This window comes from Podarcis filfolensis (genome assembly GCF_964270895.1).
Source record: "Podarcis filfolensis genome assembly, chromosome: 16".
NCBI lineage: Eukaryota > Metazoa > Chordata > Lepidosauria > Squamata > Lacertidae > Podarcis > Podarcis filfolensis.
Genome location: NC_139620.1, coordinates 14,605,823 through 14,618,699, shown reverse-complemented (window position 1 = coordinate 14,618,699; position 12,877 = coordinate 14,605,823). Strand labels below are relative to the sequence as shown.

Here is a 12,877-nt window from a genome sequence, read left to right as displayed (position 1 = left end):
ATTTTTTCACAAAATACACAAATTTTCTTTGCATTTCTCCCCCGAAATATTAACTGCCTCCTGAAAGACCATAATTTGGATGAACTATAATATGCAGTTGATTAAGATATTTAAAGGATCAACGGAGAGGAGGAGGGAAATCCTAAGATTTGGAAAAATCTTGTTTCATTTCAAAATTTAACTGTGTTAATTGTGTGATTTATTTTGTAAAACAATAAAAATTATTTCCAAAAAAAGAAAAGAAAAACCTTTCTCCTGCATTTTATCCTAAAATGCAGCACTTTGCGTCTTCTGAGCAAGAGCTATATTGCTCAATTTGGAGAAGTGCGGAAAAGCAAAGGGATAAACGGGTTCAGATCTGCATGTCAATCCACAGGAAGTGCAAAGCCAGGTTTGGTTTGCTTAAAAGTGCAGATGGGACAATTTTTTTCAAGAGCTGTCGGTGGGAGTGGGGGGAGGTGGGGTCAGAAGGAGAAGCAGCAGCAGAGCTCGATCGCAAACATACAGTTGTATCCGGTGGCTTCTGTTCCCTGACCACAGGAAGCGGATCCCCAAGGGAGGAAGCCTGGGATAGGCTGGGAAGGATGGTTAAATTCAGGCCCCAACACCATCCCGGCATTAATGCACACAGATATACACGTACACAAACACACACACACAATATACCCCAGGAGGCAGTGGTGGCCACCATAGAACTGCAGAGTTGGAAGGGACCACAAGAACCCATCTAGTCCAACCCCCTGCAATGCAGGAATATTTTACCCAACGTGGGGCTCGAACTCACAGCCCTGAGCTTAAGAGTCTCGTGCTCTACCAACTGAGCTATCCCAGTTGCACTTGGGTGGCTTTAAAAACAGGATTAGATAAATTCATGGAAAGAGTTATTGATAGCTGCTAGCCATGACGGCTCTGCTTTGCCTCCATAGTTGGAGGCAGTGATGCCAATTGCTGGAAAGGGCAGGAGGGGAGAGGGCTCTTGTGCCCAAGTCCTGCTATGCCAGTTTCCCATTAGGGCATCTGGCTGGCTGCTGGGAGAACAGGCTGCTGGGCTACATGGGCCACTGGCCTCATCCAGCAGGACTCTTCTGATGTCCTGATGTTCTTACACTGCTCAGAACTGATCCTTATGGCCACTGGGTGGCCGGGTGTGTGTGTGGCATAAAGGTAAAGGGACCCCTGACCATTAGGTCCAGTTGTGGCCGACTCTGGGGTTGCAGTGCTCATCTCGCTTTACTGGCCAAGGGAGCTGGTGTACAGCTTCCGGGTCATGTGGCCAGCATGACTAAGCCATTTACCTTCCCGCTGGAGCGGTACCTATTTATCTACTTGCACTTTGATGTGCTTTCGAACTGCTAGGTTGGCAGGAGCTGGGACTGAGCAACGGGAGCTCACCCTGTCGTGGGGATTCGAACCGCCGACCTTCTGATTGGCAAGTCCTAGGCTCTGTGGTTTAACCCACAGCGCCACGCGCGTCCCTGCGTGTGTGTGGCACATCTGTGGCTAAAAAGCTGCCCAGGATGAGCGCCAACAATCTGAACACTATATAGAGGGTAGAGGAATTCCTTCTGGGTTGCTGTTGAGAAAGTGATGGATGGTTGATGAAGGGCCCTGTGCGAGAGGCAGGGAAGGGAACATCTTCTAGAGTGGAAGGCTGGGAGAAGAAAGGGAAGCTGCCAGTTGAGAGCTGGGAGAGTCCACCCCTTTCTGCAAGAGACAAGAGTTAAGATCAACCTGAAAACACCAAGGTTAGATGATCCTCAAGGCTCCTTCCATCTCTACAATTCTATGGTTCTATAACTTTGCATTTTCTTTTCTCTTTTTTTCTCATTTAGATCAGTTTGGTTTTTTTATCGTACTGTATTATGACAAAGCTTCAGTTTAAAAAAAAATGGAAAAAAGAGAGGGTAGAAGAATTCCTTTTGGGGTGGGCGGGGGGACAGAAGGACAAAGTGGAAGCCCAGGTTTTGAACCAGGGCTCAGTGACCCCAAACTTGCTTTCCAAGTCAGGCTGACACCTCTGAGCATGTGCAGAGTCTGGCAACAGCCCTTGAGCCCCCAACCCCTCCCCACCCCAGAAGCAATCCTTTGCAAGACATTACCCGCCAGAGAAAGGAGGGCACAGATAGGATAGGGCAGTCGCAAAAGCTTTACCTGAATGTAACAGTGGCTGGTCAGAGTTGGGCTTTGGGGAGAAATAATTCTAACAAGGCTGGAATGTTCAGCTGAGGTCTCTTAAGGGAAATTAAAGAGCAGGAATCTTGTGCAAAGTTAATTGTCTGGATGTGCTTAACATGCACAGGGTTTTGTTTTTTTAGGAGGCTGGATATGCAAATAGCCTTGGGATCGAGGAGTTTAACTCTCTGAAGGTGCTAGTTGCATCTCAAGGGAAAATACCCTGGGAGCTGCTGCAGCCTCCTTGGAAATGCAAAGGCAAGCTTTGGAGAGGCAGCTCTTGGCAGGGAGAGAACATGGTACCCACCCACCCCCTCAGCAAGGCTGCTGAGGTTTTCTTTTGCTTTTACACAGTAAAAAAAAAAGAAGAAAAGCAAAAAAGCAGGCACCTGAATTTTAATTAACACCACCCTAGTTGGGCCCTCCTAGAGTTTGGAAGGTGACTCCCTCCGCCCCCCCCCCGACCTTAACAGGTAAAGAAGGTTGGGAGGAATTAAAGGTGGCCTTTTCTGCAGAGGGCAAGCAGAAAGACAGAAGTAGACCACCTAGCTCAGGCCTCCTCAACCTGGGGTTTTCCAGATGTTATGGACTACAACTTCCATCAACCCCCCAGACAGTGTGTTGTTGGGGGGGCTGGTGGGACTTATAGTCCAAAACGTCTGGAAAGCCGCAGGTTGGGGAAGACTGGAAGTTTGATTGACAGCTGCCCATCAGAGAACCCTAATTTCTTGGGCTGCCTATCAGATGCCAATAATAAACAAGTGCCTTGTTGAATGCAAGAGAGCTGATGTGGGCAGGGGGGTGGATCAGTTACCTCCTAGAAGAGCTTAGTAATAATAATAATAATTCATTATTTATACCCTGCCCATCAGATGTCTTCTAAAAGTAAGATAGTTGTTTATTTCCTTGCCATCTGATGGGAGGGCGTTCCACAGGGTGGGCACCACTACCAAGAGGGCCCTCTGCCTGGTTAGGCCGTTTGTCTCCACTTGCATCTTTGTACGTAAAGTATTGCAAAAGTGCCCTGACTCTCCAGGTAAAAGGTAAAAGTAAAGGTACCCCTGACCATTAGGTCCAGTCACGGAAGACTCTGGGGTTGTGCGTTCATCTCGCTCTATAGGCTGAGGGCGCCGGCGTTTGTCCGCAGACAGCTTCCGGGTCATGTGGCCGCCATGACTAAGCTGCTTCTGGCAAAACCAGAGCAGCGCATGGAAACGCCGTTTACCTTCCCGCCAGAGCAGTACCTATTTATCTACTTGCACTCTGACGTGCTTTCAAACTGCTAGGTTGGCAACCGAACAACAGGAGCTCATCCCGTTGCGGGGATTCGAACCGCCGACCTTCTGATCGGCAAGCCCAAGGCTCAGGTGTTTAGACCACAGCACCACCCACTTCCCTTGACTCTCCAGGTGCCCCTCCTCAAAAAGAAAGCAGAACCCAACAAGCAGAACTGACCCTGGACCTTCTTGCCATACAGCAGGGGTGTTGTTAGAGATTGGACCTGGACTTCTTGCAGCGAGCCCCAGATCTCCTCACCCACCCACCCTTTTCAGAACTTCAAAAACTATTATTTGCTTATAGGAGACTGCAAAGCACAGTGTGGATGTGATGCTGCCCACTTCAGGGCCTCCACCCTGTTCATTTCTCAGTGGGTAGAGCATGTTAATCTCAGGGTCGTAGGTTCAAGCCCCAAGTGGAGCAAAAGATCCCTGCATTGCAGGGGGTTGGACTAGATGACCCTCTTGGCCCCTTCCAACTCTACAATTCTATGATTCTATATAAATTAAACATAGGCACTCTTCATGCAAGTGTGTGCCTGAGAGGGGATGCGATAGCAGGCTTGAAATATCTGAAGAGCTGTCGCTGGGAAGAGAGAGCAAGCTTGTTTTCTGCTGCTCCAGAGGGAAAGACCCCAACCAAATAACAAGAAAAGAAATTCTAAGTAAATATCAGGAATAGTTTTCGGAGGGCAAAAGCTGTTTGACAGTGGAATGGACAACCTGGGAAGGGGGTGGACTCTCCTTCACTGGTGGTTTTTAAGCAGCAGTCAGATGGGCATCTGTTAAGAACACCTTAGCTGTGATTCCTGCATTGCAAGGGGTTGGACTAGTCAGGGGTCAGCAAACTTTTTCAGCAGGGGGCCAGTCCACTGTCCCTCAGACCTTGTGGGGGGCCGGACTATTTTTTTGGGGGGGGGGAGAATGAATTCCTATGCCCCACAAATAACCCAGAGATGCATTTTAAGTAGGACACATTCTACTCATGTAAAAACACGCTGATTCCCGGACCGTCCGCGGGCCAGACTGAGATGGCAATTGGGCTGGATTCGGCCCCCGGGCCTTAGTTTGCCTACCCATGGACTAAATGACTCTCGTGGTCCCGTCCAACTCTGCGATTCTATGATCCTGTCCCTTTAAGTGTTTTTTAACTCTCTTGCTGCCCCTGTTGCAGCAGTTTCTGCTCTTCCCCCTTCCTCTCTCCAGATGTCAAATCCATTTGCAATGCTCATATCATGCTCGGCTCCCAAGGAGGCCAGAGGGGGTCACTCAGGGTCACGCCAGGGATAGAAGGCGCTGCCTTGTCCTGAGCCATCGACCAATGACCTGCCCAGCCCAGCAATGACTCCCCTGCTCTTCCTCTTTTTCCGAACAGTCTTTATTTATGCATTCTCAGTAGTAAATACAGACTGATGGTCTAATTCAAAACAGCTCCCTCTTCCCCTCTGCCTCCTCCCCCATTCATTCCATATATACAGTGCTTTTTTCCGGGGAAATGCAGGGGTATGCATACCCCTAACCATTTTGTGAATCTAAGTTTGAGCTCATTGAAGGGCAGTATTTCAATATGAGTAGGAAAATGAGAGTACCCCTAAAAAATTTTTAAGAAAAAAAGCACTGCATGTGTGTGTGTGTGTGTGTGTGTTTATGTATATATATTCCAAAATATATCCTGATCCTGAAACTGAGATCCTGGAGATTGAACCTGTGGCTGCCTGAATGCAATGGCAGGAGCTCCGCCATGGAGATATGAGGCCAAGGCCTCAAGTGGCAGGTCGAGGACTCAGACCCAAAGAAGGAAAGATTGTGGGGTTTCACAGGTTCTCACCTGGGCACGATCCACCTCTCTCTCCCTCTCTCTCTCTCTCTCTCTCTCTCTCTCTCTCTCTCTCACACACACACACACACACACTCACACCCATCCCTGATTGATTGATTGATTGATTGATTGCAGTTATATACCACACCCTTTTCTCCAGACAGCTGAAGGTAGCAGCATACATGGTTCTCCCCCTCTCCTCATTTAATCCCCCAAACAACAACCCTGTGAGGTGGGGTTAGGCCAAGATGCAGGGACTGCCCCCCCAGGTCACCCAGTGAGCCTCATCGCCAAGTGGGGGATTTGAACCCTGGTCTCCCAGGTCCTGGTCTGACACTCTAACCACTGCACTGCATTGTCTCTCAGCTGGCAGTTACAAGGTGGCAAGGGGATGAGGAAAAAACACACACTCCTCTTCCGCTGCCATTTCCCACACACACTAGGGCTGCTTTGATTCGGGCCCCGTCTCGATCCTGCCAGTATCATTAGGGGCTTACCGTGGATTTGTTCCGGGGCTCCCGCTGCAGAGAGAGCTGGTAGATCTCCTCTTCTGTCTGGTACTGATCCAGGGAGACCTGAGACACACACAAAGCAAAGTCAGAGCTTGAGACTTGCTGTTTCCAATATTAGAGTTGTCCCCGTTTTGTATAGAAAATGTTCTGTTTGCCGGCTGACCTCAGTCCAGTCCACAGCTAGCCTTGAAAGTGCCACAAGACTCTCTCTTCTCCCTTTCCTGCTAGATCTGTTGCAATCTTTCTCCAAAAACGTCTAACTGCAAGGATGGGATCCCCACTGCTCAATGCAGGGCCCCACCTCACTAAATGGGTATTTAAGTCCAGGGTGCTTCAGGAGCCGCCTGAGTCCTTATATCCCAGCTCAGTCACTAAGATCATCTGCAGGAGTGTAATTGATCGTTTCCTGAGTTGGTGAGGCTGATCAGACAACAACGAGAAAAAGAGCCTTTTGTACCACCAGCCCAGACCAGTGGAACTCTCTGTCACTGGAGATTCAGCAGGTTCCTTCTGTTTCAACCTTTTAAATGCCAGCAGAAAACTTTTCTGGGCTTTTCTGGCCAGGTCCATGGAGGTAATAACTGTAAGAACATATTCTCCCACAATGGCTAACTGAAGTCTCTCTTTAAATTTCCTATGGTTGTATTGTATGGTCATCTAGCCCAACCCACTGCAATGCAGGAATCTTTCACTCAACATGGGACTCGAACCCGTGACTCTAAGAGTCTCATGCTCTACCAACTGAGCTAAAATAAATAAACAAACTTTGTCGAGGAAGTTTTGTAGGCCCCCATCCTGTTGCCTCAAATGCAACTGGGCTGCGTTGCAAAGGGAGACCCAGAGGCCACCGCAAGCAATCTGCACCCCCCCCCCAAAAAAAATTGTGGGATGTAACATCACAAAAGCAGTCAAATACAACATTTCCTGTTTGCCCAGAGTGGACACACAGGGGAATGTTGCTCCAGCCAGGTGGACTTCCTGTCACACCTGGTCTGGAGCATCCTCCCCCTGTGTGACCAGCTAGATATCTGGGCATGACCATGGCCTGGGAGACCCCATAAAAGGGCTGGTCACGCAGCCATCTTCCCTTCTCTCCTGATGCTCTCACTTTCTTGACTATCTTCCTTGATGCTTTTGCTGTGTGCTTGTTTCTCAGCCAGCAGCACATGGGCTCATTCCTCACAAAAGGATGAATCCACACCTTTCTCTGTAACTGTAACTAAAAGCTAAAGCCTGGCTTCAGGATCATTCTGTGAACTGAATGTAAGTCAGGCTTCCTCAACCTCAGCCCTCCAGATGTTTTGAGACTACAATTCCCATCATCCCTGACCACCGGCCCTGCTAGCTAGGGATCATGGGAGTTGTAGGCCAAAAACATCTGGAGGGCGGAGGTTGAGGAAGCCTGATGTAAGTAAACCTTATTATTACTTTTCAAGAAGACTGTTGTGTCATTATTGTTTTTAAGAACTAAAGGGGATGCGGGTGGCGCTGTGGGTTAAACCACAGAGCCTAGGGCTTGCTGATCAGAAGGTCGGTGGTTCGAATCCCCGTGACAGGGTGAGCTCCCGTTGCTCGGTCCCTGCTCCTGCCAACCTAGCAGTTTGAAAGCACGTCAAAGTGCAAGTAGATAAATAGATACTGCTCCGGCGGGAAGGTAAACGGCATTTCCGTGCGCTGCTCTGGTTCGCCAGAAGCGGCTTAGTCATGCTGGCCACATGACCTGGAAGTTGTACACCGGCTCTCTTGGCCAATAAAGTGAGATAAGCGCCGCAACCCCAGAGTCGGCCACGACTGGACCTAATGGTCAGGGGTCCCTTTACCTTTACCTTAAAATGGATTTACCAGGAACAATCCAATCTGGACAAGCCAGACTGGACTGCTTAACTCAAGAGATTCAAACGAATCTACCAACTAGCTTCCTGCTATGTAAAAGAGAATGTGCCCTGCTACTAGCTCACTAGCATGAGTGAGGAAGGATAATATTTAATCAATATATCCTCTCCTACGATCCTCAACATTCCCACAAAAATGACCAAGTGTCTTGAAATCTGAAGTGGGGCAGGGAAGAGATTGATGGGAAGGAGCAACCTCTAAGCACTGGCATTCCAGGACCCTCCTAGGACTGGAAACTGGTGGGGACACCCAAGGGCAGGGAGGCAGAAGCAGAGCTTACCATGAGGAGGTTAAGGAGGTCGGGGTTGGCCTCAAAGGGCGGACGGATGCTCTGGACCATGGCCAGCTCACTGAGGATGCTGAACAGCTGCTGCATCTTGTTCCCGTTGAGGCACTTGTGCGCCCGGTCCAGCCAGTCGGGGAGGGCCACGTGGACGGCCACCAGGTCCTTGAGGTGGACTCCCAGGATGGGGAACTTAAAGCCCACGCACTCGGCAAAGCGCCGCCGGTAGCGGCTGTAGTTCCCCACAGACGTCAGCAGTTCCGTCAGTGACTCCCAGACCTGAGCAGGACAGGGGAAAGCAAAGAGTCAACAACAACAGCCCCTTGAAGGCAGGCGTGAAGGATGAGGAGGGGGCAGCCCTGCCTCCAGAGAGCCCAGCTCTTCCCATGAGCGCTAGCCACTTGCTTCTTCCAAATGGTTGCTATTCAACCAACATACGGGCAAATGTAGATAAGGCAAGTCAGAGGAAATGCCAGAGGTGTGGAGCTCTGAGTTTGTACTAGGGGAGGATCAGGTCCAACTTTTCCTACCAAGCAGACTGCAAGAGTACTTCAACATGGAACCCACACACTGTGGGGGTGGAGTGAGGCCAAAATTTGATTCTCCACCCCCCAGGGCTTGTGTTGCCTTCCCAAAGCCAGCCAAGTGATGCTGTGGGCTTTGGGAAGGAGGCACAGGCTCTGGCAGGGTCCTAGAGCCTTCCCACCTCCTCCTGAAAGCTGGGAAAGCACTAACTAGGCTTTGGGAAAGAGAGGGGGGACTCTAGGACCCTGCCAGAGCCCTCACACCTCCTTCCCAAAGGCCAGCAGCTGGCTGACCCAGCCCCACAAATGAAAGATAAGGGTGTCTTTGCACCAGAGGGATGGGAGGCAAAGTAGCAGGTCTTTAGGCAGCCCCACCCACAGAGCATCTAAAACCCGAAACATCAATCTGTTCCACACACCCTCTCATCTCCCTTTAAGGATGGGGGGTGCAGACCCAGCCCAAGGAGGGGGGCGGGCAAGAGAATAAGCAGCAGCAAGAGAGGCAAGTGTGGAGCCTGCTGAGAGCCTCTGGCCAACAGATTCTGCAACCCCTGTGAGCTCCTTACACAGCCTGCCTCTCCCCTCAATGCAAAAAAGACCCACCACCACTACCACCTACCTTGGTGGTCTCCTGGCTCACGAAACTGTGGGTCTCCTTGAGGCGGGAGATGGAGCTGTGGCTGAGCCCCCCCACCACGGCCATCAGGGTGTTGAAATTCTGCAGCTGGAGGAGCCTCTGAGAGCAGAAGGTGAGAAGTTGGGGGGGGGTTGAAGGACAAGGCAGGAGAGGAAGAAATACAGTGGTACCTCAGGCTACAGGCGCTTCAGGTTACAGACTCCACTAACCCAGAAACAGTACCTCAGGTTAAGAACTTTGCTTCAGGATGAGAACAGAAATCGTGCTCCAGCGGTGCGGCAGCAGCAGGAGGCCCCGTTAGCTAAAGGAGTTACGTACTGAAGTTCTCACCCTGGGCCAGCAGGGGGATACTGTAGATACTTATGCAAATGCAGGATCGAAAAGTGACGTTCAGTGATTGGATAGTTTTAGAAAATGGCAACTGTTGCCATTTTCTAAAACTATCCAATCACTGAACGCCACTTTCCGATCCTGCATTTGCATACAAAACTATCCAATCACTGAACGTCACTTTTCGATCCTGCATTTGCATAACTATCTACAGTATCCCCCTGCTGGCCCAGGGTGAGAACTTCAGTACGTAACACCTTTAGCTAAGGGGGCCTCCTGCTGCTGCCGCACCGCTGGAGCACGATTTCTGGTTTACACAGTGCTTCTCCTCCTCCTCCCTCCTCATTTAACCCCCCACAACAACCCTGCGAGTGGGTTGGGCTGAGAGGCGGAGACTGGCCCAAGTGGGGAATGTGAACCCTGGTCTCCCAGGTCCCAGCCTAACACTAACCACTATACCCCGCTGCCTCTGTTCTGGAGTGGGGAATCCCTGCTTCACCCCTACCTGAGGAACCTGATTTCCCAGCATCCTAAGACATGCAGGAAGTCTCCCCCTCCCTGCCATCCCTAATCTTCTTGGGCCCAGACCCCCCAAATCGGGAGGTCCAGGTGCAAAGTGCAGTAGCCCAAAGGCCGCTTGAGGGGAGCCCCAGGTCCCCCAGCTGCTCTCTGATGCCAGCTATAATCTGGAGCAGGCGGTTTTGTGCTGCTCCTGGATCACCTCCCGCCCCCTTCTCAATCTCTGAATGTATAAATAGATATTTAGAGAGTCTCCCGTGTGTGCGCTTTCTCTCTCTCTCTCTCCTCTTCAAAGAAAAACGACCTAGAAAAAAGGTTGCTCTGAACTTCACACTGTCCAGCAGGGAGAGGCAAAGGGCCAGCAGGTTTGATTAATTTAGCTGCCATCCCCACTAATTGAGGCTCCGGGCTGCAGGCGCTCACGCTTAGAAACCTTTGGGGAGGTTGCCGGGAGGCAAGCAGGCTGACAGGGCACTGCAGGAAAAACAGGGCAAGACCTGAATCACAGAACTGTAGAGTCCAGTCCAACCCCTCGCAATGGAGGAATCACAGCTGGGCTGGTGTTTGTTTGTCTGTTTACGGGGGAGCTCGGATTTGGAATTGGAAGAAACCTGGGTGGTAAATGCATCAGCTCGCGTTTGGTGTATAAAAATCAAGACGTCTGTCCTAATCTGGACTTGTTTACAAATTCACAGTTTGGGTCCCTGCTGGGTTATAGGGCTTTAGGAATCAGGGTTATAAAATACAGGATCCGGGCTCTAGAACCTCTTACATAGGATGCTCAGTGATAGCGCAACACCTCAAGAAAAGAAGAGTTTGGCTTTGATATCCCGCTTTATCACTACCCTAAGGAGTCTCAAAGCGGCTAACATTCTCCTTTCCCTTCCTCCCCCACAACAAACACTCTGTGAGGTGAGTGAGGCTGAGAGACTTCAGAGAAGTGTGACTGGCCCAAGGTCACCCAGCAGCTGCATGTGGAAGAGCGGGGAAGCGAACCCGGTTCCCCAGATTACGAGTCCACCGCTCTTAACCACAACACCAAGGACTGCCTCTCACCAAATAAAACATCCTGGACCCTGAGATCATCCTCTGAAGCCCTTCCTTGTGTGCTTCCTCCATGTGAGATCCAGAGGGTGGCAACATGAGAATGGCAGTCGGCTACGTTCAGGGGTTGGTTGGTTGGTTTGATTGATTGATTGATTGATTGATTGATTGATTTGAGAGGCTCAAAATCCAAAGCAGGTGACAATCTCAAGAGGGTTGCAGAAGGCAAGGACGTTCCGGGCGCCGCCCTTTCTCACCTGGGCCACCATGACGAAGCGAGTGATGACCTGGGCTCGCTGCTGGGCGGTGGGCTTGCTGAGCACCATGAGCTGCACCCACTGGGAGACGCTGTTGAAGAGGGTGATGAAGCGCTCCAGGATGGGGTTGTCCACCGTGCAGCCATGCATGACGAAACTGTGGTAGTCTTGGAACTGGCGGGGGGGTGAGAGGGGAAAGCAGATCAGCTGAGGCCGAGGGAGGCCAGTTGTTTGAATGGTGCCCCGATAGGGCCCAGAAAACAGCACATCTGTTTTAAAAACACCAACACGAACCCAGTGAGGCAACTAAGATTTTGTACCTGAGCCTGCATATTTCCTCCTCCCTCCCCAATCCATTTTCCTTTCATGTCGTGTCTTTTCCTTTCATGTCGTGCCTCCACTCCTGGAGGCAGGAAGCTTCTGCGGAGAGTTGCTGCTGTTGACTCTCAGGTCCTTCTCTACGGCATTTGGTTGGCCGTTCTGAAAAAAAGGGGCTGGTCCTGCTCCCAAGATCCGATGGGTGGGGGGGTAAGGACACTCCTGGCTTTGTGGAAAAGCCAAGCCTGGTCTCAGAGACCTGGATGGTCGTTCCAGGGAAAGGGAGGTGGGTTGAGAAGCAGAACACAGCCAGGCCGTGGTGGTCACCAGTCTCAATGGCAATAAAACATGAGACAGATTCATGGAGGAGAGGGCTATTGAAGGTTACTTGCCAGAGAACCTATGCTTTGCCTCCGCGGTCAGAGGCAGCAATGCTTACGATTGCCAGTTGCCAGAAACCACACAAGGAGAAAGGGCCATTGCCATTCTAAGAGGTGTTTGTGGTGAGTTCTGTCACCTCTTTTTCTAGAAAAACAGCACCGGGTTTGGGTTGTTTTAAGAGTGCTCATATTGTGTTTGGTGATGTTTGTGTGCCGCTTTCTCTCCTAAAAAGTAGGGCATACATCAGTTAAATACAGTGGTACCTCTGGTTGCAAATGGGATCCGTTCCGGAGGCCCATTCGCAACATGAGCAGAACGCAACCCGCGTCTGCGTGTTTGCAGGTCGCGATTCGCCGCTTCTGCACATGCACGTGACATCATTTTGCACGTCTGCGCATGCGCGAGCGGCGAAACCCGGAAGTAACCCTTTCCGGTCTGCGGAACGCAACCTGAAAACGTGCAACCTGAAGCAAACATAACATGAGGTATGACTGTACCCGTGGCCCCACCCAGCAACACCCACACGCGGGATGGAGAGGAGGGACTCAGCCACCACCACCTTCATGGATCTTACCAGGATCTTGCTGAAGGAGTGGTACTCCAGGTGGGTGAGGTGTTCAGCCAGCTCCCCCGACTCCAAGTGGTCGAAGAGAAGGGACGTCTTGCGCTTCTTCTGGGCCACCGGCTGGCGCTGTGTGACTTGCCTCTTCCACTTGTAGGTGGGGCTGGAAGGGGGACGCAAGAGTTCAGCCTCTACCTGGGATGTGCAAAAGCAGAGGTGGGGACCAGCTGGCTCCTAAAGGGTACTAAGGGCCCGCCTGCCAGCCTGGCTTCGAATCCCTGGCACTTGGCAGAGCTGCATGCCATTGCCAAGTTTTTCAGATCTCAGCCTTAAAGTCCCACCATGAGGC

General features: G+C 50.9%; 1 protein-coding gene across 1 annotated transcript in view; it reads right to left on the bottom strand.

Annotated features, from left to right (window-relative positions):
* Window positions 1-12,877, bottom strand: part of RASGRP2 (RAS guanyl releasing protein 2) — a 41,086-nt gene that overhangs the window by 15,841 nt on the left and 12,368 nt on the right. The window contains exons 6-10 of the mRNA XM_083592016.1: window positions 12,541-12,691; window positions 11,268-11,441; window positions 9,100-9,216; window positions 7,954-8,235; window positions 5,766-5,843 (exon numbers count right to left, since the gene is read on the bottom strand). Coding sequence (XP_083448142.1) covers window positions 5,766-5,843; window positions 7,954-8,235; window positions 9,100-9,216; window positions 11,268-11,441; window positions 12,541-12,691 — 802 coding nt within the window. The remainder of the gene's footprint in view (window positions 1-5,765; window positions 5,844-7,953; window positions 8,236-9,099; window positions 9,217-11,267; window positions 11,442-12,540; window positions 12,692-12,877) is intronic.